Raw genomic sequence first — 25,528 nt, forward strand, 5'->3', positions numbered from 1 at the left:
TGTCTCAAGATGCACACCAGTACTGTTTTTGTAAGGCATGTTTGTAAACACTGCTAATCTCTGTATGGGAAACTGCCAAAAAAATTTTTTTTATGAACTAGCACCAGTAGCCCAGTGTTTTAATTCAATTAGATTTTTTTATATTTTGATTGCATGTTTACAGTGCCACCAAAATACTGCTATAGGAGACAGACAGTATGCTGCAGTATTATAGGTAACCTCGTAAAAAAATAAAAATAAAGGTCCTACAAGGTTTTCATCATCCAGCACTTTTATTTTTAAGAGACTATGGTTTAATTTAGTGGCTATTTCGTGCAATGCTCATCTGTTCAGAATAGTATACTACCATACTGTACTATTTCTGTTATGCATATAGAAACCCTGCCTTATGGCTATTTATAAAGCCTAGATAATTGTTAACATATGGTTAGGTTAACTGTTTGGTGATCACTGCTATGCAGACCCCATACCATCCAATGGGTGCCGAAATATGCTAGCATAGAAACTTAAAAAAACAGCATCATTTCAGACTGCTGCTTGTGCTGTGCAATTCATTCTGTAACAAACGATTTTCTTAGTAATACAATAAAGAACCAAAACCTTAAAAAACGTTTCCAGAGTGTTCTTCAAATCAGTCATTCAATACATCAACAATGTTTTTTGAAGATAAAGAGTTTATGTACTTAGAAGTCTGGAAATATGATGACACAACATGATCTATTAAAGGAAATGAAAGAAATTGCAATTCAAAAAATTATGCTACATGATATGCATACAAATACAGTGCCAAAAAAACATTTAGTATTAAAATGTACATGAAAGTGAGTGGTCAAGCAAAAAAGATCATCAGTTAAAACACAAAATATAGATTTATACATATATATAGATTTGTAACAGACGGATGAAGCTTAAAATATTTGAATAATATATTTTATCACCAGCCTTTATAAGCTTACAAGCTGATTCACATCTTTAATGAGCTCTGAAAATATTCTGTAATTCAATCTGCTGATATATAAAGCAGCAAATACACTCATAACAAAAACAAACAATGACCTATTCTGTCTTCATCTGTTTAACCACTGTATTCTGATTACAAAGATTAAATTACATATGAAAATATCCAGCAGCAATGATCCGAAGCATTGAAATATAAGTTTGAGTCATGATAAAATAAGCATGATGTCATATGAAATCCATATAAATGCTAAACCCCTGGTTTAAAAAAGAGCCATGTAAACATGTAAATATTGCCTCAATTTAAATTAATATGGCTTAAGGCTTTATGTATTGATAGACGGTGGTAATTACATTTTCTCTGGGAGAAAAACTGTTAGGCACAATAAGCACAGCTGTCAATTCATGTCTTGACATCTGATACTATCTAAATATCTCTTTTAGATTGTTTATGACCTATTTGGATTTGGTTAAGCATGCTTGGAAAAACACATACACACACATATACACTCATATGACAAGCAGATGTTCCCTAAATTATCAATCAATAGAATAGGTATCGCTGTAATTTTCGGTGTGAAAACTGCACTTCAAACTTTCAAAACACCAATTTGAGTCTTGAAATAAGGTGGGTTTCTTAATTTTTACTGGAAACATCTACAGGTCATACATCAGAGAATGTCTTTGAGTATATATTATGCAGTGTTTGTATAGTGGGGTCTAAAACACTGAGACTTAAAAGCCTTAAAACCCTACTTACTGTCCCTTTAAGTGTTTTATTAATCAAAATCAATGCCTTTACTCATAAATATGTCCTCGTTGGTGTCAAATGACCTCTGCCAGTGATCTGACTTTTCTTTGTAAGCTTAGAATTTCTTCTTTTCACTTACATTGAACGGGTAAGTCCAAGGAGGCTTCCATGTCGTTCCGCCGTATTGATAAACTATAATAGCAGAGAGGGACAAAAAGCACTAGCCTACCAATGTTTTTTTATTCAGAGCACGTGAACCAGCTGAAACAGACAAGGAGATCAGTGATTACATAACGGCTACCGTAGTTGCAACACGCATTTGGAAAAGCGAGGCGCTAGAGAGCACTGTTCGTTTGAATGCATAATACAATTTCACCACTAGATGGGGGTAAATCCTCCTTATGTCCCTTTAAAAAAAGGCTTGATATCTTGTTCAATAAAATGACAGTATCAGCGTTTAAAATCACTTTTTAGTGTCTGGCATGTTCTTTTGCTTTCATAATAGCATGCACTCGAGTTGCGACGGACTGTGCAAGTTTAACCAAAATCTAAATTTAATCTGACCTTTTGCACAAAGGAACCACCATTTGTCCCAAACTTGTTTAAACTTGAATTATGAGCAGTAGTGCAGGGATAAAAATTTGTTTGAAAAATCCAACATTGTTTAATCCATGGTTGGAATCCCAGATTTGGTCTCAGACTTTTGGACCCCACTATAAACAGATTATGTTATATAATTTTGTCCTGTTGACTTCTGCATGGATGTGTGTGTGTGTTTGTGTGACTCTATCAGTGCTTCATAAAAGACTGAATCATGTCAATGGGCAGAGGGAAGATGATGGTGGAGTTCTTCTCTGCTGCGATCGTGTTGAGGGTCTGGAGGTAGCGAAGCTGCAAACCGGAAGGGGACTCGGCGATCACCAGAGACGCCTCCTTCAGTGCCCGGGATGCATTCATTTCACCTTCTGCTGCGATCACCTACACAGACCAGGAAGATGAGGTAGCAATAAAAAGTGCAAATATAGCTGCAAGCAGCGATACCGGGGTCAAGCCAAACATGGCAAAAAATGATTCATACCTGATGACTGTCATGATTTAAGATCTAAGTTTGCATTAGTTTTACGAAAAAAATAGCTATTTTTTTGTAACTTGAGACCACTAGGTGGCACTGTGCCGAAACAATAGATGGTGCCTCAGGCCATGACTGTGATGACACATACCAAATTTTGTGTAAATACAATAAAGCGATACGGAGATATAGCCTTAAATGACTTGACCACTAGGGGGCACTGACCAAACAATAAATTGTGACTCAGGTCTTGATTGTGATGACACCCACCAAATTTGGTGTAAATACAATAAAGAGATGCAAAGATATAGCATTAAATGACTTGACCACTAGGGGGCACTGACCAAAAAATAAATTGTGACTCAGGTCTTGATTGTGATGACACCCACCAAATTTGGTGTAAATACAATAAAGAGATGCAGAGATATACCCTTAAACGACTTGACCACTAGGGGGCACTGACCAAAAAATAAATTGTGACTCAGGTCTTGATTGTGATGAAACCCACCAAATTTGGTGTAAATACGATAAAGAGATGCAGAGATATAGCTTCAAATCTCTTGACCACTAGGGGGCACCGGAAAGTTTACAAGTCCTCCCAGAACATGTTGCTGATGAACCATACCAAGTTTCATAACAATACGCAATTGCGTTTCTGAAATACTTGAACTTAAAGAAAAATTCAAAATGGCCGACACACAAAATGGCCGACCAAAAACCATTTGGTATCGTTTGACTCGCCATGCCTCACGAAATCTAACAAGACCAGTCTCATAATTTTACATTCAAATTTGCAGTAGTTATAAGCAAAAATAGACATTTTTTATATCTCGTGACCAGTAGGGGGCAGTGTGACGAAATGGTGCATGCACCCTCAGGTCATCACTGTTATGACATATACCAAGTCTCATATTAATACGCAAAAGTTTTGCGAAGATACAGGCTCAAACACATTTTGGCGTGCTCGCCCTCGCATTCTTTGATGCGTTATACGACAACGGATAGGTCTACCGAAAAGCTTTTGATAACTTTTTGTCTGGAGTGTCTCTAGATGATGCCTACCAAAAATCAAGCCAATCAAACGAGCGCTCTAGGAGGAGTTCGAAAAAGTAGGTGTTCGATATAATTCAAAATGGCCGACAGGAAGTAGGTTTGACTCAGACATATTTGGTACAGTCGGACTCAGCACGAGCCAAGGAATCAATAGAGTGAAGTCTCATGTCAGTGTGGCAATTTAATCAAATGAAATAAAGATTTTAAACAATTTCTTTACATATCCTGACCATTAGGTGGCGCCGTCCTAAAGATTTATATGTGCACTCAGAACATGTCTCTGATGAACCATGCCAAATTTCGTAGCGATACGCCATTCTGTTTGTGAAATACTGAACTTAATGGGAAAATTCAAAATGGCCGACACCCAAAATGGCCGACCGAAAACCGTTTGATATCGTTTGACTCGGCATGCCTCAAGGAATCTAACAAGACCAACTTCATGATTTTAGACTCAAGTTTGAAGTAGTTATAAGCAAAAATAGGCAGTTTTTGAATCTCGTGACCACTAGGTGGCGCTGTGACGAAACGTTGCAGGCACCCTCAGGTCATGACTGTAATGACATATACCAAGTTTCGTGTCGATACACCAAAGTGTTGCGAAGATACGGCCTCACGTCCGTTTTGGCGTGCTCGCCGCCGTATATGTTGTCACGGTATACGAGAACGCATTGGTCTATCAAAAAGCTTTTGATAACTTTTTGTCAGGGGTGTCTCTAGATGCTACATACCAAAGGACATGCAAATCGGACAAACGCTTTAGGAGGAGTTCGAAAAAGTAGGTTTTACGGAAAATTCAAAATGGCGGAAAGATGTGCATGACACAAATGACATTAATGTGTGCATTTGAATCATCATGAGCCATGGATTCAGAGAAAACAAGAATTTAGTTTCTAGGACTCACGGGTCAGAAGTTATGAGCATAAACATAAGTGGATTTTTGGACTGTTGGTGGCGCTAGAGGGTTTGAGTCAGACACACCAAAGTTGCTATAGTAACTTCTGAGACTGTCCTCTACATGTGTGCCAAATTTCATAACTTTCCTACGTACGGTTCTATGGGCTGCCATTGACTTCAATGGCGGAAGAACAAGAAGCAGAATAATAATAAGAAAACTAACAATAACAATAGGGTTCTACGCCCCTTCGGGGCTTGACCCCTAAATATAGCTGCAAGCAGCAATACCGGGGTCAAGCCAAAACCAGTAGATGGCGCAATGACAAAATTGTGCATGCAACATCAGGTCATGATTATGTTACATCTAGCTAGTTTAATGACTATACACTTTAGTTTAGTGAGAAACAGTTGTATGACCATAGGGCTGGCTTGATATCAAAGGTTTTGTTCAATTATAAGGCCATCTAGTGGTGCAAGCATACAATTTTTTTGTGTAGCCTCAGAATGTGCTCATGCATCAGCGTATCAAATCTGGTGAAAAAATATATTTTCGTTACGAAATTACAACCATTTATGTGTAAAAAACACAAAATTTGAAGGTAATTTTTCGTTTTTTGCAATTTTCGGCCATTTCTGATGAAAATTTTAATATAACGCCAATAGAACTTTTTGTTCAGAAGGTAAGGTTAGTTTCTTCCTATGGTGTTTTTGAGTCGATCGGAATAATGCTCGCGGAGATATTCGTGCATGTTTTTTATGCGCTATTTTGATGCACAGGGTTAACCGTAAGACGAATCCTGGCATATTTGGTATCGTTGGACTCGGCAACTATTCAAAACTCCAAGGAAAGAAGTCCCGTGAAAATACGTCATTCACAGCCAAAGTTATAGGCGTATAATACATTCGTCTGGCCACTAGGTGGCGCTGCAACGAAACTGTGCCTGCACCCTCAGTTCTTGACTGGCATATCACGTACCAAGTTTTGTGGCAATAGGTCTAAGTTTGGCAAAGATACAGCCTAAAATCTGTTTTTTTGCGCTCTACGTAAAATGTGTTGACGCGCCATACGACAACGGATTGGTTTATCAAAATTCTTTTAATAAATTTTTGCCGTGAGGGCCTCTAGATGCTACATACCAATTTTCGTGGCAATCGGGTACAAACTCTAGGACGAGTTCGCAAAAGTAGGTTTTACGAATAATTCAAAATGGCGGAAACATTTTCATGACGGAAAATGACGTCATAGGGTCTAATCGAATCGGCTTGAGCCAAGGAATCAGAGGAAACAAGAATTTCGTTTCTAGGACGTACGGATCAGAAGTTATAAGCAAAAACGTACGTGCAACTTTGGACTGATGGTGGCGCTAGCGGGTTTGAGATAGAGACTCCAAAATTGCTATGGATATTATTTGGACTGTCCTCTGTCAGTGTGCCAAATTTCATAACTTTCCTACGTATGGTTCTATGGGCTGCCATAGACCGCAAGGTGACAGGAAGAATAATAAAGAATAATTAAAGCTGCAAGCAGCATTTGCCGGGTTTCGAGCATTAAAGCACGTCAAAGACGTCACACGTCGTCAACCAGGCTGATCCAGCATCCACAAAAACGAAAGAGATGGTCAGAAACGGTTCATACAGACTATGTATGCTTAAACACACGTGCACCTATAGGACTATTTTGGTTTTTCACAATTTTCGGCCATTTCTGATGGAGATTTTAATATAACGCCAATAGAGTTTTTTGTTCAGAAGCTATTGCATTGTTCTTCCTATGGTGTTTTTGAATCGATAGGAATTACGGTTACAAAGCTATTAGTGATTGTTTTTAATGTGGTAAAACATAGTTCTGGTCGAACCGTAATTCAAAACCTGGCATGCTTGGTATCGTAAGATTCGAGAACAATTCAGGATCATATAAAAGCAATTCCCATGGAAATTCGTTGATCACAGATAAAGTTATAGGCTTATAAAGTGTAACCGTTGGATAATCACAGTATTTAATGCCATCTTTCCCGTTATAGCGCCACCTATTGTCCGATCGGCAAGCTTTTTATATCACGACCTCAGACCGATGGCCTTCATATACTATTCAAGCCCCGTGATGATATCTCAAACCCCTCTCGAGTTATGGCCATTTAAATGTTCTAAGCTCCGCTCATTTATGTTTTTGGCCACTCCTTTCGTGTATGAATACAAATTTCAAATTTTTTTTGATAATTATTTATAGTCACACTCCACAGAATCAATCAGCTTTGGTTATGTTCCGATCCGGCGAAAAACCTAGGACTAGTTCGCAAAAGTAGGTTTTGAAGGTTATCACGAATAACTCACAAACCGTTTGATTGACAGCAACGCTTCAAGAGGAAAGTTGTTCACCATGGGCAGATCTATCATATGATGTCATGTTTGTGTGTGTATGTCAAACGTCACGTGATACAGGCACTGAAATATGTTATTACGCCCCCTAGTGGCCAAATGACACCGTAAGTCTTACAGACCTTCAGGAGCAGTACACGAAGAAGCACAGTGCGTTTCGTTCCGATCGACCTTCGTTAACCCTGTCAAATCAGTCCTCAACCTTCATTGGCCAATGACGGCCATGTTTTTGGAGATACGCCAAAGTCCTTCCACACCCTCATGGTACATTGCAAAAAGACACACCATACCAAATATTGAGAGTATCGGGAAAACGGTTGTGTAGTAATAGCCATTCCTGAGCTCAAGCTTGTTATAGCGCCACCTAGTGGCCAAAATCCGCATCTTTTTTACTGTGTCCCCGGAGTGAGCTGGTACATATGTGTACAAAACCTCGTTAAGATATCTCAAACGGTTCACGAGTTATATCCATTTTAGTGACGATAGGCTACTTCCTGTATGGAGCTTTGGCGCCCCTTAGTGACCCTGAAGCGAAATTTCAAAATCTGTTCGATAATTATTTACCTACTCACTCCACAGATTTCTCCTGCATTGGAACGATTCCGATCGGGCAAAAAACCTAGGAGTAGTTCGCAAAAGTAGGATTTGAAGGTTATCACCAATAACTCACGAACCGTTTGATTGATAGCAACGCTTCAAGAGGCAAAGTTGTTCACCATGGGCAGATCTATCATATGATGTCATGTTTGTGTGTGTATGTCAAACGTCACGTGATACAGGCACTGAAATATGGTATTGCGCCCCCTAGTGGCCAAATGACACCGTAATTCTTACAGACCTTCATGAGCAGTACACGAAGAAGCACAGTGCGTTTCGTTCCGATCGACCTTCGTTAACCCTGTCAAATCAGTCCTCAACTTTCATTGGCCGATGACGGCCATGTTTTTGGAGATACGCCAATGTCCTTCCAGACCCTCATTGCACAATGCACAAAGACACACCATAGCAAATATTAGGTGTATCGGGCTAACGGTTGTGTAGTAATAGCAATTCCCGAGCTAAAGCCTGTTATAGCGCCACCTAGTGGCCAAAATCTGCATCTTTTTTACTGTCACACCGGAGTGAGCTGGTACACATGTGTACCGAACCTCGTTAAGATATCTCAAACCGTTCACGAGTTATATCCATTTCAGTGACGATAGGCTACTTCCTGTATGGAGTATTGGCGCCCCTTAGTGACCCTGAAGCGAAATTTCAAATTCTGTTCGATAATTATTTACCTACTCACTCCACAGATTTCTCCAGCGTTGGAACGATTCCGATCGGGCGAAAAACCTAGGACTAGTTCATTTTGGCTAGATATGCATATTTTGCAAATTAGCGAAATATTTACATACCGGAAATGAAATCGGAGATATACATTTTTTAAGTTTGGAGCCAGGGATTACAATGGTACCAAATACTTGAGTGTCTGATGTCCGGTTTAGGAGTTATGAGCCCCAACGCGTCGGGCATTGCTATAGCGCCACCTATGGGCCGATTTGGCTGATTCACTGTATCTGAGTAGCGAGCTGATATACAACCAGTTGACCAAGTGGCAAGTTTCTACGACTTACGATTTGTGCTGGGCGACGCGTTTTATGGCGGAAAAATAATAATAATAATAATAAATTTAGCTGCAAGCAGCGATTACCGGGGTTCAAGCGATTTGGGAACTTAAGACCTTTAAAGGCATACATGTATATATTTGCTGCATTGTACAAAATAAATGATGAAAAATAAGCTACCAGACACACGTGTTCAAAGTTATCAGGAAAAAAGTTGCTATCATTCAGTGAAATGTCTCCCTCGGAACATTGACAAACAGAACAATGAAGGAAATGTCTGTGGTGCTTGCAGTGGCAAAACTCGGGTCACAAAACGTTAAAATACTGTTAATGAGTCAAAAGAGCCGAACCCCATGTCTCTACGATGTTCTGATACAGAGATACAGCTCTTGCTAAATGATTGCTAGGGTATTCTCATTGGTTGCTAGGAAGTGAATTGCAATCCACAAATAATTATACTCAAAGCCATGAAAGGCATAATCCATGATGACTCATGATTTTAGATGTAAGGTGCAGTATTTTTAAGTGAAAATAACAAATAACCACTAGGTGGCGCTATGACAAACTCGTGCATGCAACCTCAGGTCATGACTGTGTTACTTGTAGCTAGTATCACGGCAATTCAGTTTAGTATAGTGAAGAAACAGTTGTATGACCATTGGGCTCACTCAATGTCAAAGATTTTGTTCAATTATGAGGCCAACTAGTGGTGCAGGCATACAATTTTTTTTGTATTGCCTCAGAATCTGCTCAGACATCAGCTTATCAAGTTTGGTGAAAAAATGTTATTTCGTTGCAGACTTATAACCATTTATGTGTAAAAAACACCAAATTTGGAGGTAATTTTTCGTTTTTTGCAATTTTCGGCCATTTCTGATGGAAATTTTAACATAACGCCAATAGAGTTTTTTGTTCAGAAGGTAAAGTTAATTTCTTCCTATGGTTGTTTCGAGTCGATCGGAATAACCCTCGCGGAGTTATTCGCGCGTGTTTTTTAAGCGCTATTTTGCTGTGCAGGGCTAACCGTTAGGCAAAAACTGGCATGTTTGGTATCGTTGGACTCGGCAACAATTCAAAACTCTAAGGAAAAAAGTCCCATGAAAATACGTTAAACTCAGCCTTAGTTATAAGCATTATTAGATTCGTCTGACCACTAGGTGGCGCTGTGACGAAACGATGCATGAAACCTCAGGCTGTGACTCTCATCACAAGTACCAAGTGTCGTGTTGATACTTCATTCCTGTTCCCAGTTATAGCCAATAAAGTCCAAATGGCTGCGCACACTACAGACGTTTGGGCGTGGCATGTTGACCGTGAGTCGAAAGTTCAACTTTTTTTTTATAATTATTGATATTCAAACTCCAAGGAACATTTTAGCACTGGAATGATTCCGATCGGGCGAAAAACCTAGGACTAGTTCGTTTTTATTTTTATAGACAAAATCGAAAATAGCGGAAAATTTTTCATGACGGAAATGAAATCGGAGATATACATTTTGTTCGTATTGATGCAAGGAATCCAGGGATATAGGACACTTGACATTTGGACAAGAATTGTGGGAGTTATGAGCATAAACGTGTTTGCCATCGCTGTAGCGCCCCCCATAGGCCGATTGGGTTCATACTCTGTCAAGTTCGCGCACGAGTGAGACCTATCATTTGGCCAAGTCTCAAGTCTCTAGGCCTTACGGTTTGGTCTGCACGATCCGTTTTACGGCAGAAGAAAAATAATAAAAAGAATAAAAATCCATACAAATACAATAGGGTTTCAGCCCTTCGGGCTTGAACCCCTAATAATAATAATAATAATAAAACAGACAAATACAATAGGTTTTCAGCACTTCGTGCTCGAAACCCTAATGAAGAAGAAAACTAACAGATACAATAGGGGTCTTCGCCCATTCTGGGCTTGACCCCTAATAATAAGAAAACTAACAAATACAATAGGGTTCTACGCCCCTTCGGGGCTTGACCCCTACATATAGCTGCAAGCAGCAATGCCGGGGTCAAGCCGAAAAGGGCACAAAAGGATGTAAAATTGAGATTGGATAAGCAGATTGAAGAACCTAGGTAAACCTAATTATTTTAGATGTAAACACAAAAAAGTTATCAACAAAAATAATCTAAGTTCTTGTCTACTGCAATCGTCCTTCTATTATTGACAATCATGAAACATTAGAGCACTGATGGACATGTGAGTGGTGTTTGCAGTGGCAAAACGGGTCACATCATGTTATAACAAGTTTAATAACTCAAAAGAGACCATGCCCGTGTCTCTACAATGTTCTGATGCAGAGATATAGCTTTTGCAAAACGGTTGATAAGGTATTCTCAATGGTTGCTAGGGAGTAAATTGGCAACCACCAGTGATTATAGTCAAAGCCATGAAAGGAATAATCCATGATGACTCATGGTTTTAGATGTGTTGTTGCAGTAGTTTTAGGCAAAAATACCATATTCTATGTCAAAACCAGTAGGTGGCGCAATGAAAAAATTGTGCATGCAACATCAGGTCATGATTGTGTTACATCTAGCTAGTTTTATGACTATACACTTTAGTTTAGTTAAGAAACAGTTGTATGACCATAAGGCTGGCTTGTTATCAAAGGTTTTGTTCAATTATAAGGCCATCTAGTGGTGCAAGCACACAATTTTTTTTGTGTAGCCTCAGAATGGGCTCATGCATCAGCGTATCAAATCTGGTGAAAAAATATGTTTTCGTTACGAAGTTACAACCATTTGTCTAAAAAACACAAAATTTGAAGGTAATTTTTCGTTTTTTGCAATTTTCGGCCATTTCTGATGAAAATTTTAATATAACGCCAATAGAACTTTTTGTTCAGAAGGTAAGGTTAGTTTCTTCCTATGGTGTTTTCGAGTCGATCGGAAAAACGTTCGCGGAGATATTCACGCGTGTTTCTTAAGCGCAATTTTGCTGCGCAGGGTTAACCGTAAGGCGAATTCTGGCATGTTTGGTATCGTTGGACTCGGCAACTATTCAGAACTCCAAAGAAACAAGTCCCGTGAAAACACTTCAATCGGAGCCAAAGTTATAGGCATGTAAAGCATATGTCTGACCACTAGGTGGCGCTGTGACGAAACTCTGCATGCACCCTTAGTTCCTGACTGGCATCACAAGTACCAAGTGTCATGTCAATAGGCCTAAGTTTCACGAAAATACAGCCTAAAATCTGTTTTTTTGCGCTCTACGTAAAATTCGTTAAGGCGGTATACAAGAACGGATTGATGTATCGAAATTCTTTTGATAACTTTTTGCCATGAGTGTCTCTAGATGATACATACCAATTTTTGTGGCAATCGGACAAAAGCCCTAGGACGAGTTCGAAAAAGTAGAGTTTACGAATAATTCAAAATGGCGGAAAATTTTCATGACGGAAAATGACGCCATAGGGTCCAATCAAATCGTCTTGAGCCAATGAATAAGCGAAAGCAAGAATTTTGTTTCTAGGACATACGGATCAGAAGTTATAAGCAAAAACATAAGTGCAACTTTGGACTGTTGGTGGCGCTAGCGGGTTAGAGATAGAGACTCCAAATTTGCTGTGGAAACACATTGGACTGTCCTTTATCAGTGTGCCAAATTTTATAACTTTCCTACGTACGGTTCTATGGGCTGCCATAGACCGCAATGGCGGAAGAAGAATAACTAATAATAATAATTATTATAAATATAGCTGCAAGCAGCAATGCCGGGGTCAAGCCGAAAAGGGCACAAAAGGATGTAAAATTGAGATTGGATAAGCAGATTGAAGAACCTAGGTAAATCTAATAATTTTAGATGAAAAAACAAAAAAGTTATCAACAAAATTAATCTAAGTTCTTGTCTACTGCAATCGTCCTTCTGTTATTGACAATCATGGAACATTAGAACACTGAAGGACATGTGAGTGGTGTTTGCAGTGGTCACATCATGTTACAACAAGTTTAATTAGTCAAAAGAGACCATCCCCATGTCTCTACGATGTTCTGATGCAGAGATATAGCTTTTGCAAAAACGGTTGATAAGGTATTCTCAATGGTTGCTAGGGAGTAAATTGGCAACCACCAGTGATTATAGTCAAAGCCATGAAAGGAATAATCCATGATGACTCATGGTTTTAGATGTGTTGTTGCAGTAGTTTTAGGCAAAAATACCATATTCCATCTCAAAACCAGTAGGTGGCGCAATGAAAAAATTGTGCATGCAACATCAGGTCATGATTGTGTTACATCTAGCTAGTTTTATGACTATACACTTTAGTTTAGTTAAGAAACAGTTGTATGACCATAGGGCTGGCTTGTTATCAAAGGTTTTGTTCAATTATAAGGCCATCTAGTGGTGCAAGCATACAATTTTTTTTGTGTGGCCTCAGAATGTGCTCATGCATCATCGTATCAAATCTGGTGAAAAAATATCTTTTCGTTACAAAGTTACAACCATTTATGTGTAAAAAACACAAAATTTGAAGGTAATTTTTCGTTTTTTGCAATTTTCGGCCATTTCTGATGAAAATTTTAATATAACGCCAATAGAACTTTTTGTTCAGAAGGTAAGGTTAGTTTCTTCCTATGGTGTTTTCGAGTCGATCGGAAAAACGTTCGCGGAGATATTTACGCGTGTTTCTTAAGTGCTATTTTGCTGCGCAGGGTTAACCGTAAGGCGAATTCGGGTATGTTTGGTATCGTTGGACTCGGCAACTATTTAGAACTCAAAGGAAACAAGTCCTGTGAAAATATGTCAATCGGAGCCAAAGTTATAGGCATGTAAAACATAAGTCTGACCACTAGGTGGCGCTGTGACGAAACTCTGCATGCACCCTTAGTTCCTGACTGGCATCACAAATACAAAGTATCGTGTCAATAGGCTTAAGTTTGGCGAAGATACAGCCTCAAATCCGTTTTTTTGAGCTCTACGTAAAATTTGTTGACGCGCTATACGACAACGGATTGGTTTATCAAAATTCTTTTAATAACTTTTTGCCTTGAGTGTCTCTAGATGGTGCATACCGATTTTCAAGGCAATCCGGCAAAAGCTCTAGGACGAGTTCGCAAAAGTAGGTTTTATGAATATTTAAAAATGGCGGGAAAATTTTCATGACGGAAAATGACGTCATAGGGTCCAATCGAATCGTCTTGAGCCAAGGAATCAGAGGAAACAAGAATTTAATTTCTAGGACGTACGGGTCAGAAGTTATAGGCAAAAACATAAGTGCAATTTTGGACTGTTGGTGGCGCTAGTGGGTTAGATATAGAGACTCCAAATTTGCTGTGGGGACACATTGGACTGTCGTTTATCAGTGTGCCAAATTTCATAACTTTCCTACGTACGGTTCTATGGGCTGCCATAGACCGCAATGGCGGAAGAAGAATAACTAATAATAATAATAAAATTAAGAAAACTAACAAATACAATAGGGTTCTACGCCCCTTCGGGGCTTGACCCCTAAAAAGAAAACTAACAAATACAATAATAAGCAGGGTAAGAGTTGCAGGTGTGGCGTGTATGAGCTGACCTCAATTGGAACACTGGTATACCACACGAAAATAGCCCCCCTCTACAAAAACTAGTTAGTTCTTTGAACAGCTTGGTTAGTAAGTAAAACCAAAAATCTAAGTCTAATGTCACTGCTTTTCTTCAGAAAACACTTAAAGGCAGAATACACCCAAAAATAAAAAAGTTTAGTACAAAAAATGTCATTGTTCGCCAGTGGTGGTCGTATGACCTCTTTTCTCGAGGGCGCCCCGTGTGAAGTTCATCACCACATGTATGTAGGCCATCGTGTGTGGTTCATTTAAAAAAAAAAGTGGTCTGTGCGTCGAGAGATCTTGTGTGCATCATGTTTCTTGCAAAAAAGTCCCTGCTGCAGACGCGTCTAAAGGGTTTATGATAAAAGAGACGCTCGCGTTTGCCAGATACTCACATAATCTCACGCATAACCAGAGTTTACTGTTAAGGGAGTGTCTTGCGTGTATTTTGTGAATGTGAGCATTTCTTTTATCATAAATGGTTTTGACGCATTTGCAGCAGGCACTTATTTTGACAAAACATGTGATGCACATGGTTCACATGACGCAACCAACACATATTTTGAAAACACGAGCAACACACGACACTCCGAACACTTATTTTGAATTTGCGCCCCTCGGGTGAGCAGTCACGACACGCCACTGTTGTTCGCACAACTAATACTTTAATCTGTTAAAGGCGGAGTCCATGATGTTTGAAAGCCAATGTTGATATTTGAAATCACCTAAACAAACACGCCCCTACCCCAATAGAATCTGGACCTTCTGTTGATAGACCCGCCCCACACATACGCAACCCGGCATTTGATTTGATTTTATTGGCTATAAGTGTGTTTTGGTAGTCGGCCCGTCTCTTTTTCCAACGCGTTTTTCAAACATCGTGGACTCCGCCTTTAAGGGGAACTGATAATATAATAAATGTATTGTAAGTGACTTTAGATCAAAGTACTTGCTGTGAGCAGCCGTGAAAAAAGATTTATGCTTTACTAACCAGGACAGTGGTTAATGTAGTCACGGCCATTCATTTGAAGAAAACATACATGATCTAAATTTAGCACTGAAGACTATTCATGGACTAAAAATACACTGCATTTCCATTCCCATGGTTCTCTAAGAGTAGGGGCATATTTTAAGGGGGCCAACATATACACATAGATTATACACAGAAGTGGTTAACAGAGCCCCATAGCTGGAAATGACACATCAATATAAATCAACAGATAAACTAGTAAAAAACTCATACAGAAACAGGAAAGGAGTTGTCAAGTTCCAGCTTCCTTTGTATATTAATGCAGTTAGAGTTTTTGCAGTGGTCTTTGTCTGATGTGAAGCTTATGTCTAAACTTTTTACAGAAAACATTTTCACATGCAAAAAAGTAACAATAGCACACCTTAGCTCTGGCCTCTCTGGCTGCTTCAGCTTCAGCTGCCATTGCTCTTTGGAGCTGCTGGGGCAGTTTGACGTCCTTGATCTCCACACGTTCCACTTTAATACCCCAATCATCTGTGGCATCATCCAGAGTAGACTATGAAAAAATTGCCAAGCTTTTAATACCCAAATCCTTGTGCTCTTCAGGATGACGTTCTGAGCCAAACATGACTGCCTTGAAAAATTTTCTTGATACGTTTTATAAAGGATGTCAGATAAACATTCATCTGGATCATAGTGCAAAGTTGAAGATTACAAAAATGTAAACATTTTTATACGTTAATGTGTTTTACCTGCATACTATGGGCAATTTCCTCTCGGTCAGACAGGATCTCTGACAGGTTCTTTGTGCCCAGAACATTCCTCAGGGTGGTTTGTGCCAACAGACGTGTGGCTGCGTCAGCATTGGTGATGTTAGCGACCGCCAGCGTGGCATTTTGTACACGATAATAAACCACACCATCTACACTCACTGTCACTGAGTCTTTTGTCAGCACCTATAAGAAAATATCAGCAGAGGGAAACAAATAAACTTGGTCTTCTTTTTGAAGTTGCAATTTAAGCGATAGAGTACCAAATGGAATTGCTAACAATTGAAAAAATAATTGTGTGTGTGGGATATGTTTGTGGTCTCACCTCCTGAGGTGGAATATCAAAGGTGATGGTGCGCATATCCACATTAATAAAGCTGTCGGTGCAGGGCAAGATAAGGAAAAGGCCTGTATCAGGAAAACACATAAATAATACAATAAGAAACACTTGGCAACATTGGCAGACACTAAAACACAGAATCCTCTCTATGAGCTACATAATGTGAATGTCTAGCAGCCAATCAGATTCCATTCTCACTGCAAGCAGGAGTCAGCTGACTAAATAATCACATGCATGTTTTTAATGCATAATATTAACAACTATTACCAGTTCATTACTGTGCGATTACACTTAAAAGTAAACAAATAGGTTTATTTAGTGCTAATATGCTTTAGCTTTAACTTTTAAACTATAGAATTACACCTGCAAACCATTTGGCCTTTACAAATACTGCTACAACTAAAATCTTTGGAGACACTTCAACCATACATGACAGACAAAACAACAAGCAAGCACATTTTTGGAAGTAAGACAATAATTTGGTAGGTTTAAAATGATTGAACTATAGATGTTCAAAATTGGGACAAAGGTATAAGGACACTTTCTGTCAAAAAGTGCGCACCATTCCAAAGTCCTTAGTGAAAAATTTAATGACTAGAGAAAGAAAAGAGGACAGCCAGCAGTTTGGAAATATGTGACCAGAAAGACAAGCAGGTCTCTCTCTCTCTCTTTCTGTGTGTGTGTGTAACTGTGACCTTTCAATGGTAGATAAAGCGATACTCCAGCCAAATATCAAAATAACCCCATGATTTACTCACCCTTAAGCAATCTGAGATACACATGTCCATCATCTTTCAGATGAACACATTTGAAGTTATTTTACTAAATGTTCTTGCTTTTCCAAGCGTATAACGGTAGAAATCAGGGATCAACTTCTGACTTTAAAGCCTAAAAAAGTGCATCCATCCTTTACAGCGGTAATCCACACGGCTCCAAGGGGTTAATAAAGGTCTTTTCTGGGTAATCGATGTAATTTTGTATTACAACTATAATAACTAGCTAACAGTAACAACTTGGACTTAGAAATCCAGACTTAGACGTTGTCCAGCATCAGAATATTTAAAAAGCCCTTGAAGCCAATTTTTTGCACATATAAGATTAAGGTCTGAACTTACTATAACCATTATTTTTAGAGGATTTTAAAAATATTTCCTATAAAATTATTACAATTTTTTTGATTATCATTATCAAAAATTATCATTACTGCAACATGATATTACATTAAATATATGCATTTACAAACACGTGTTTCGGTAATGAGTACTAAAAAGTTGTCTATGATCTATGACAAACAAAATTTCAATTTTTTTCCAGAGAGAAAAATAAGAACTGCTTACCTGGTAGCCATCTTGAGTGTCACAGTCAATTATGTCCCTTCCCACAATTTTTTTTTTAAATGTTAGTTTCTTGAGGGCTTAAACAATGATTGAAAATTGTTGCGGAGAATGAGACAATTGGTCTTGGACACATTTATATTCCTTATTATTGTCTCTACATTTACCAATGATCACCAAATACCACATGTTTATAGTATAACATGCACTGAAGCTTATTTTTTGATTTTTTTTAATTATACATTTTTAAACAAATGGTGCTATATAGCACCAAAAGTGGTTATTTGCTCGTAATCATAGAAGAACCGTTTTTAGTGCCATATAGCACCGGTGAAGCACCAGTGAAGCACCTGTGTAGAACCAAATAGGGGCCATATAGCACCACATATGGTTCTACATAGCACTATTTGGTTCTACACAGGTGCTTCACTGGTGCTTCACCGGTGCTATATGGCACTAAAAACGGTTCTTCTATGATTACGAGCAAAGAACCACTTTTGGTGCTATATAGCACCGTTTGTTTTTAGAGTGCATGTCAAAGAACCCAAATCCAGTCATGTTGCAGTAATGAAAATTTTTCCCTTAAATGTGGAAAACACAAAATGTGTTTGTATGATGTCATTTGAAATCATGTTCAAAATAGTACATGAAGAGATGTTTGTAACTGTATGCTTATTATACTCTTACTTTGCATTTACTTTTGTTTATCAAAATGTTTTATGACACCTAGTCCAAGATGGCGTCGTTATCGGAAGTTAGTAATTACAGATGATAAAGTTTGAAATATCAAAGTTTTTCTTACAAAATCGCATCAATTACCTGCAGATGACTTTTATTAACCCCTTGGTGCCGTGTGATTTACTTCTGTGAAGAATGGATGCACTTTTTGGGGTTTTAGAGTTCCCTGATCCCTGTTTTCTACCAATATAAAGCTTTAAAGAGCAAGAAAATGTATCTGAAAGATGATGGACATATGCATCTCACATTGCTTAAGGGTGAGTAAATCATGAGGTAATTTTGATATTTGGCTGGAGTATTCATTTAATGCATGTAAGTTACCAACCCTATAGTTTGTAAACAAAGCAGAAATGTTTTACACAAACAAGATTGTTCACATAGAATGCTTAAGTGTGAACCACACTGCGTTTATATTATATTTCCATTAATGTAAAACAGCAAATCAATCGAAAGGAAAGCATTGCAATGCAAGCATGTACAGTACCACTTATTTAACACTTTTGTGATGCACCTTTACTGCCTTTTAAAGGGAAAAGTCACATTTTGCATGCACCGGCCTATATGTTTACTCGTTGTATTCTCTACCGTGGAAAATTCCAATCATTTTCTATCTCTAAATACAGCAGAGGAGGAAGGGCACAAATAGTTTTACAGTCCCCAAGACCCTCAGAGAGAAAGCTTCAGAGACCTAAGCTATTAATTTAATGATATATAAACCTAAAACTAAATGAATTGGCTTTTAAACATACTGCTGAATAAGTTTGATAAGAAAGCCAACAGTTGCATTGATTTTCAGAGAATCTGTGAGAAGACTAATTAATAATAGACACTATCTTTATTACATGTTAAACCTTGAGGGAAAGCCTTGTGTGGATTCATATTCCAAAACACAGCACGGAAAAATACACACCAGATATTGCAACACTGACAGAAAACACGTAGGACATACAAAAATACATAGTGCCTACAAGAATATTTGATTCTAGTAGCTTTGCATCTCTTAAAGAAAAAATTAAGCATTAATATTACTTGGTCCACGCACAACCGCACACATCGTCTAAATTAGCATCACACGTTTATTTAGTTTAGAGGAAATGCAAACCAAATCACTTCTGCTCTCTTTTCTCACGAGTGGTTATATTTTTCCACCTTGTGACAAGCAGGCATTGTGGTGGACAGCCACAGCACAAATGCAAACAAGCAGACTGCATCAAGTGACACATTTAAACACACACACCCAAAGATAACAAGCTGTAAACAGTGTAAATGCAGACTGCAGTGTTGTACTAGTATGTATGACCATAATCACACAAGATACTTAAATCACCAGCACTGATTCAATCACAATGATCAAACACTCCAAATGTGCGAAATTGATTGTCTTACCTGGTCCTTTGGCTCCGCCTCGTAAAATGCGACCCAGACGAAAGATAATCGCCCTTTCATATTCCTTCACTATCTATGGGAACAAGATGTAATTTTATCTTACAAAGAGAAGTATAATAGCATAGCTATCCTTTGTCATCTTCCAAAAGACCAAGATAAAAACGCCAAGGCTTCTTTACTCTTACATTTATGCAATTGGAAGCGGTGTTTTTATCTTAGCTGTGCTCCTATTTTTGCTGTATGCTTAACTACAGCTTTCATTCATTACTTAATTAAATTCTTTATTTGACTACATGACGTACTTAGCCATATATTAATGAGGTTTCATTAGATAAAGAAGAAACATTAAGTACCTTAATGCACATCCATATGGAGAGAGGCAGTGTGAGCAGTGTAAGAAAAATAGAGAAGACCACCAGGATCCATCCACACAGGCCAATGTCACTGTCTGCGTTCTCTAAACCTTAAAAAACACATTAATTAACTCGATTTATTTTACTTTAAAATTAAAAATAATAACACACAACATAGGAAATACCCTAATACATTGTATAAAATCATAATGGATGCAAAGAAAACAATCTTGTAACATATCAAAACTGTAATGCATGCATTAGATTAGCAGGATGCACATTTATCAGCAGTGCATTACCAGCATTAACATAAAACAACATAGGAAATGAGCATCACTCTTATCACAAGGCAAATGAAAGCTCTTTTCTATACTAGTCAACAAAATTAAGCAAATCATAAACTGACATTGCTTTCAAATTTTACCTACCTCTACCATCATCAACCGTGTAACACCACTGATCTACAGAGAAACGTAACTGTAATAAGCTACTGTATGGGTGGCCTTTTCAATAACATTGACTGAAGCTGAATAATTTGCACAGCCAAAGCACTTAAGAGCTAAAGATTGGCCCTAAAAAATAAATTTAAAAAGAAGAACGTGGTCCTTTTGCAGATGCAAAACATTCAGCAAATTATACAAACTGATTGGAGAGTCTTCATGGAGAAACTCAAGATTGTATGCAAATGATACAATTATTAAGCCATCCTGTAAATACTGTAATTGTAGGATGATTAGATCACCTAAACCTGGGATCGATACAACTTTTTGTTTTTACAACCGAGATCTTTGACCATCAACCACATGATCCAAATACACCCCATGTTTCAATAAACCCCCACATTCTCAAAAGGTGGAATGTTGGATTTTAATGAACCCAACCTATGCTGGGTTGTTTCAACCAATGATTGGGTCAAAGATGGATTGTTTCCAGTTGAATTCAAACCATCTACCCATGAACCCATATGTTAAAAACAAGCCAACATTTTTATGCATGCATTTTCAAGTTTTAATGTAGGCCTGATTTAACATTACGTCTGTATAAATAATTTTCTTTTGTTGAATGTGACACAAATAAACCAGTGGAAGACCCAGCGTTGTCATGTCCTGAACATCAAAATCTAAACCTTATCAAGTGCAAAGAAAACAAGTTATATAGGCCAGTGGTTAACAAACTGGGGGCCGCGAGATGGTGCCAGCGGGGCCCCAGTTTTATGACATTTTATGAAATACATTAATTTATCATGAATTCTGTGTAATTAAACCTAAAAAAATAAGGCTACTAACCAAAACATTTTTTGTATAATTTAATGGGTTTTTTTTAATTAAAATGTTGAGTTTTAGAACAGCTTTTTGTCACAAATTTTCTTTGGGGGGCCACGAAGAAATGCACCATACACAAGGGGGGCCGCACGCTGAAAAAGTTTGGGAACCACTGATAAAGGCAATTTATTAATTGTTTTACTATACGGTACCGCAGTTTGTATTAATAACAGAGTGATTAATAGTTTGCCAAACCCAGGCACACAATACTGAAAAATCCAGCAAAGACCAGCATAAGCTGGTAGCTGGTTTTACCTGGTTTAAGGTGGCAGTAGCTGGTCCTCCCAGGCGCTGGTCAAGCTTGTAGATCAGCTGGTCTTCCAGACTGACCATCTAGGTCCAGCTAGACCAGCTTAAAAGGTGACCAAAACAGAGCTAGACCAGTTTAAAAAATGACCACAACACAGCTAGACCAGCTTGCTATACCAGCAAAATCAGCTAAATCCAAGCTGGGAGAACAGCTAAAACCAGCTCACCAGCTTATGCTGGTCTTCTCAGTAGGGCACCGTGCTATCAAAACATATACTTTTCTGATAAAAACAGATGCTTGTTTTTCTTAAATTGCTTGCTTTTCTTCATATTATTGTAACGTTAGTCTTAGGACTGTGATGTTTTCGGGTATAAGCACCTGTTGTTGCCCAGTTTGGCTCAGCGGGCATAAAGACACACCCTTGTTGCATACAAATGGGCCAACGTAAAATAAAACGAGGAAAAAAAACGCTGTTTTTTTATGTGCTGATCGTTTCACAACAAACATACTTGATATAATATTATAATTACATTTAAATACGATATGCATAGCATTATCTATTTACTAAAAGTAAATTGAAATGGAGCTCGTATCCAAACAACACAACAGTACACACACGTGACTTTATAATAAAGCGTAACCAACCTATCTGTCGTTCCTTTCTCTCCCGCTCCTTCATCGCAGCTGATTCTCGACCGTCTTCCATTGTGGGAGAGATCTTTGTGTTGTACACGGTTGATGTTGTGCAGACGAGCTTCACGGGATCTGCTACAGGGAGACGCTCAGCAGTGTTTGACGGGACAGTTCGGGTCATACGAACGGTACAGCGTACTCTTTGTGTAATGGGGGTTGGTCTTTAGGATAGTGGGAGGCCATTATTGTTGTCGTTTTACATTATGCGGGTCTGCGCACATTTATCGGGGTATGACGGCAAAATACCGCGAGAGCGATTCAGAGACCAAGTTTTGGGTCGCTCTCGCGGTACTTTGATGTCAGTGTACGCAGCGCCGTATGAATTCAAAGATGTGTGGGTGGGGCATAGCAGCTTGGACGTTGTTTCTGATTGGCCACAATTATTATTCGCCTGTTTAACTATTCACTGTGTGCGTTTCTTAAATTCAGAGAAAAAAAATATTACTCGGATTACTCTGTCACGTTTCTCGGCGCTGGTAAGTATGGAGCAATCAAAGTTTTTTGCACTTACCAAATTAAGCATTCGTGAGAAAACGTTATACGATTTTCTGTACCGTTTGCGCACCCTAGAGGGCGACAGGTACATTTACAATGATAAAATAACTTGTAAAGCTTGGCTGTGGCTGGAAGAGATATAGCTAGGGCCAAAATCTCGCCGGATGGGCGCTGTTTTTATTTTAATCCTACACTCAAACCTAACCATAAACCCGACATTTCACGGCATTTGGGCTATAGAAGTATCCTATCTAGCCAGAAACTCTATTTACGTCATACTTTCCAAACCTAACCCTTATTTCGACATATCGCGATGATTTGACCGTAGCTGTAACTCCTCTAGCCAGAACCGTAAAGCTGTCTTCATAAACAAGCAATGTCGCCATCTAGTGTGAAGGAGTAAATGTTGCATATGGAACGTATTATTTAATTTGTACAGCGTGCACTTTTTTGGCAAGACCTCGTCGAAAATCAGATTTTCTTGCTGGTTATATTTAGAAAGTCTACATTATAGAAAATTAAATAACAGAAAATAAATGCATTGCAGAACAGCCTGCTTCCTGTTTATCTATTAAATCCTTTAATTGATTGCTTAATTTATCTTGATGTCTTTATATTTATATATGATGAATATAATATGTAATGTCTAACTATTCCATTATTATGAGGATTAAAAGCTATAAAGAAAAGCTTAAAGACATTTATTCCAAAAATACATATTTTATGGGATTGTATTCATGTCTATGATTATGAAAATATCTTTTTAGACAATGCACCTATTTTTATATTTTGATGCACCTATCTTTGCACCTGCTTATTGTAGCCTTTAACTTTATATTACTGCATTTCTTTATTTTTATTTATGTTTTATGTAGTGCAATTATTTATTCCTACTCTACATTTTATATATTTTGTTTGCAGAATTTCCATGAGCATGTATGTGCTTTTGTTGTATGAAAAACACCTTTGAAAAACAACAGGTCTTAATCTTTCTCAAGTACTTAACATGTTGTCTCAATTTGTCCTTGATGGATATACACTGCATGCAGACGTTACTGTTCTCATGGTCAAAGTAATCGAATCTTACTGTCATTCCTCTCACGCCCTTCATTTTTTCTGGGCATCAGTCCAGACAGCCCCTCTCACCATCACACTGTGGTTCCTCGAGGTGCGATTATCCTGAGAAAGTAAGAGGAACGGATGTGCTGCTCGCTGGAGTGGTCTGGGGCTCCGCGGCGTCTAATCCTCTTTTAATTAGGCTAAGGAGAGAAGATATGGGACCACCCCGGCTTAGTCACAGCACATTGACAAAGCACCAAGCTGGGAGAAAAGCACATCACTGACCGGCAGCAGCCTGTTAGGGCCTTACACGGCCTTCTCATGTGTGAAAAAATGCTCTGGTTTGACCTTTTCCATCAAAGCTAAAGATTTTTCTCAAGCTCTGTGTAGTCACAGAGGATGAGCTACAAAATACGCCTGATGCATTACTCTCAGTTTCTCACTTGAACTCTTTCTTCCTCAGTAAATCGCACCTTTTCTCCTGTGATTCTCACTGTTTTTGTCTTGTACCGTTATAATGGTTGCTGACAGAATCCCTCTAAGGTTTAGAAAAGGTGTGCGAATCAATTCTGCTGCATAGAAAACTATCTGCTCTTCACAGACTGCTGAACGCAGTTCACCCAGAAGTGTCAGACCGATTTACACTTTTCTGTAGATCAGTGGATATAAACCTTTTCGACTTTAAGGTCCTCCATTGTCCACAAATATATCCGAAGGCCAACCCACTTACAGTTTCTATCTAGTTAAATATTCTAGAGCTTGAGATAACTAGAAATAATTATACTTGGTATCAGTGGTGACTCTTGACTGCTCATCCGAGGGGCGCTAATTCAAAATAAGTGTTCAGAGTGTCGTGTGTTGCTTGCGTTTTCAAAATATGTGTTTGTGCGTCATGTTAACCATGCGCATCACGTGTTTTGTCAAAATAAGTGCCTGCTGCACACGCGTCAAAACCGTTTATGATAAAAGAGACGCTAACGTTCACAAAATACACGCAAGACTCTCCCTTAACAGTAAACTCTGATTATGCATGACATTATGCGAGTACCTGGCAAAAACAAGCGTCTATTTTATCATAAACCCTTTAGACGCATCTGCAGCAGGCACTTATTTTGACAAGACACGTGATGCACAGAATTTCTCGATGCGCAGAACACATATTTTGAAATAAGGAACCACACAAATGACATGATGGGTTACACGGGTTGTGACGAACTTCGCATGGAGCGCCCTCGAAAAAAGAAGTCACAGGCCGCAAATGCTTGGTATAAAAACAACCTAACACTTAGAAATATCCAGATTTTTTGTTTGTTTTAATGCTTAATGTTTTGTCTTATTTAAAATTATTGAGTCATCAAGAAGTCCCTCCTGTACCCTGGCGCTGTTAATGATGTTCATCTAGAGACTGGTCACACTTTTCCTATTGTATAAATGTAGTAAAAAAGTTTTTGTGCTTCAAGAATCATGACAATTACTAATCCAATTGTTTTCCTAGCCAAACAATGTACACTTTACAATCTCTTAAAACTCAAGATGCTTAAATGGTTCTTCACAGTGATGCCATAGGAGAACCCTTTTTGGTT

The 25,528-nt window shown here is 38.4% G+C and overlaps 1 protein-coding gene across 2 annotated transcripts; it reads right to left on the minus strand.

The window, feature by feature from the left end:
* Positions 1-607: 607 nt before the first annotated feature.
* On the minus strand, positions 608-22,549 carry stom (stomatin). 2 transcript variants are annotated; one of them, XM_055179628.2, is made up of 8 exons: positions 22,344-22,549; positions 20,555-20,587; positions 20,127-20,236; positions 19,774-19,846; positions 16,301-16,383; positions 15,958-16,161; positions 15,627-15,761; positions 608-2,686 (listed from the first exon to the last, which is right to left on the minus strand). In XM_055179628.2, exons 1-8 carry the CDS (start codon positions 22,510-22,512, stop codon positions 2,498-2,500), a joined length of 996 nt encoding a protein of 331 aa, XP_055035603.2. In that variant the 5' UTR covers positions 22,513-22,549; the 3' UTR covers positions 608-2,497. The 2 variants fall into 2 exon arrangements, with proteins under 2 accessions (XP_055035603.2, XP_055035604.2); XM_055179629.2 differs by lacking the exon at positions 20,555-20,587 and having other exon boundaries at positions 22,344-22,547.
* Positions 22,550-25,528: the final 2,979 nt, after the last annotated feature.

The sequence above is a fragment of the Misgurnus anguillicaudatus genome, chromosome 9 (genome assembly GCF_027580225.2).
Source record: "Misgurnus anguillicaudatus chromosome 9, ASM2758022v2, whole genome shotgun sequence".
NCBI lineage: Eukaryota > Metazoa > Chordata > Actinopteri > Cypriniformes > Cobitidae > Misgurnus > Misgurnus anguillicaudatus.

Coding starts and splice junctions, on each gene's coding strand:
- stom (XM_055179628.2), bottom strand. CDS start 22,512: ATGACCCGAACTGTCCCGTCAAACACTGCTGAGCGTCTCCCTGTAGCA. Junction 20,237..20,554: donor CACGGTTGATGATGGTAGAG/GTAGGTAAAATT, acceptor GTGTTTTTTAAG/GTTTAGAGAACGCAGACAGT. Junction 16,384..19,773: donor AGGCGGAGCCAAAGGACCAG/GTAAGACAATCA, acceptor TTCCTGATACAG/GCCTTTTCCTTATCTTGCCC.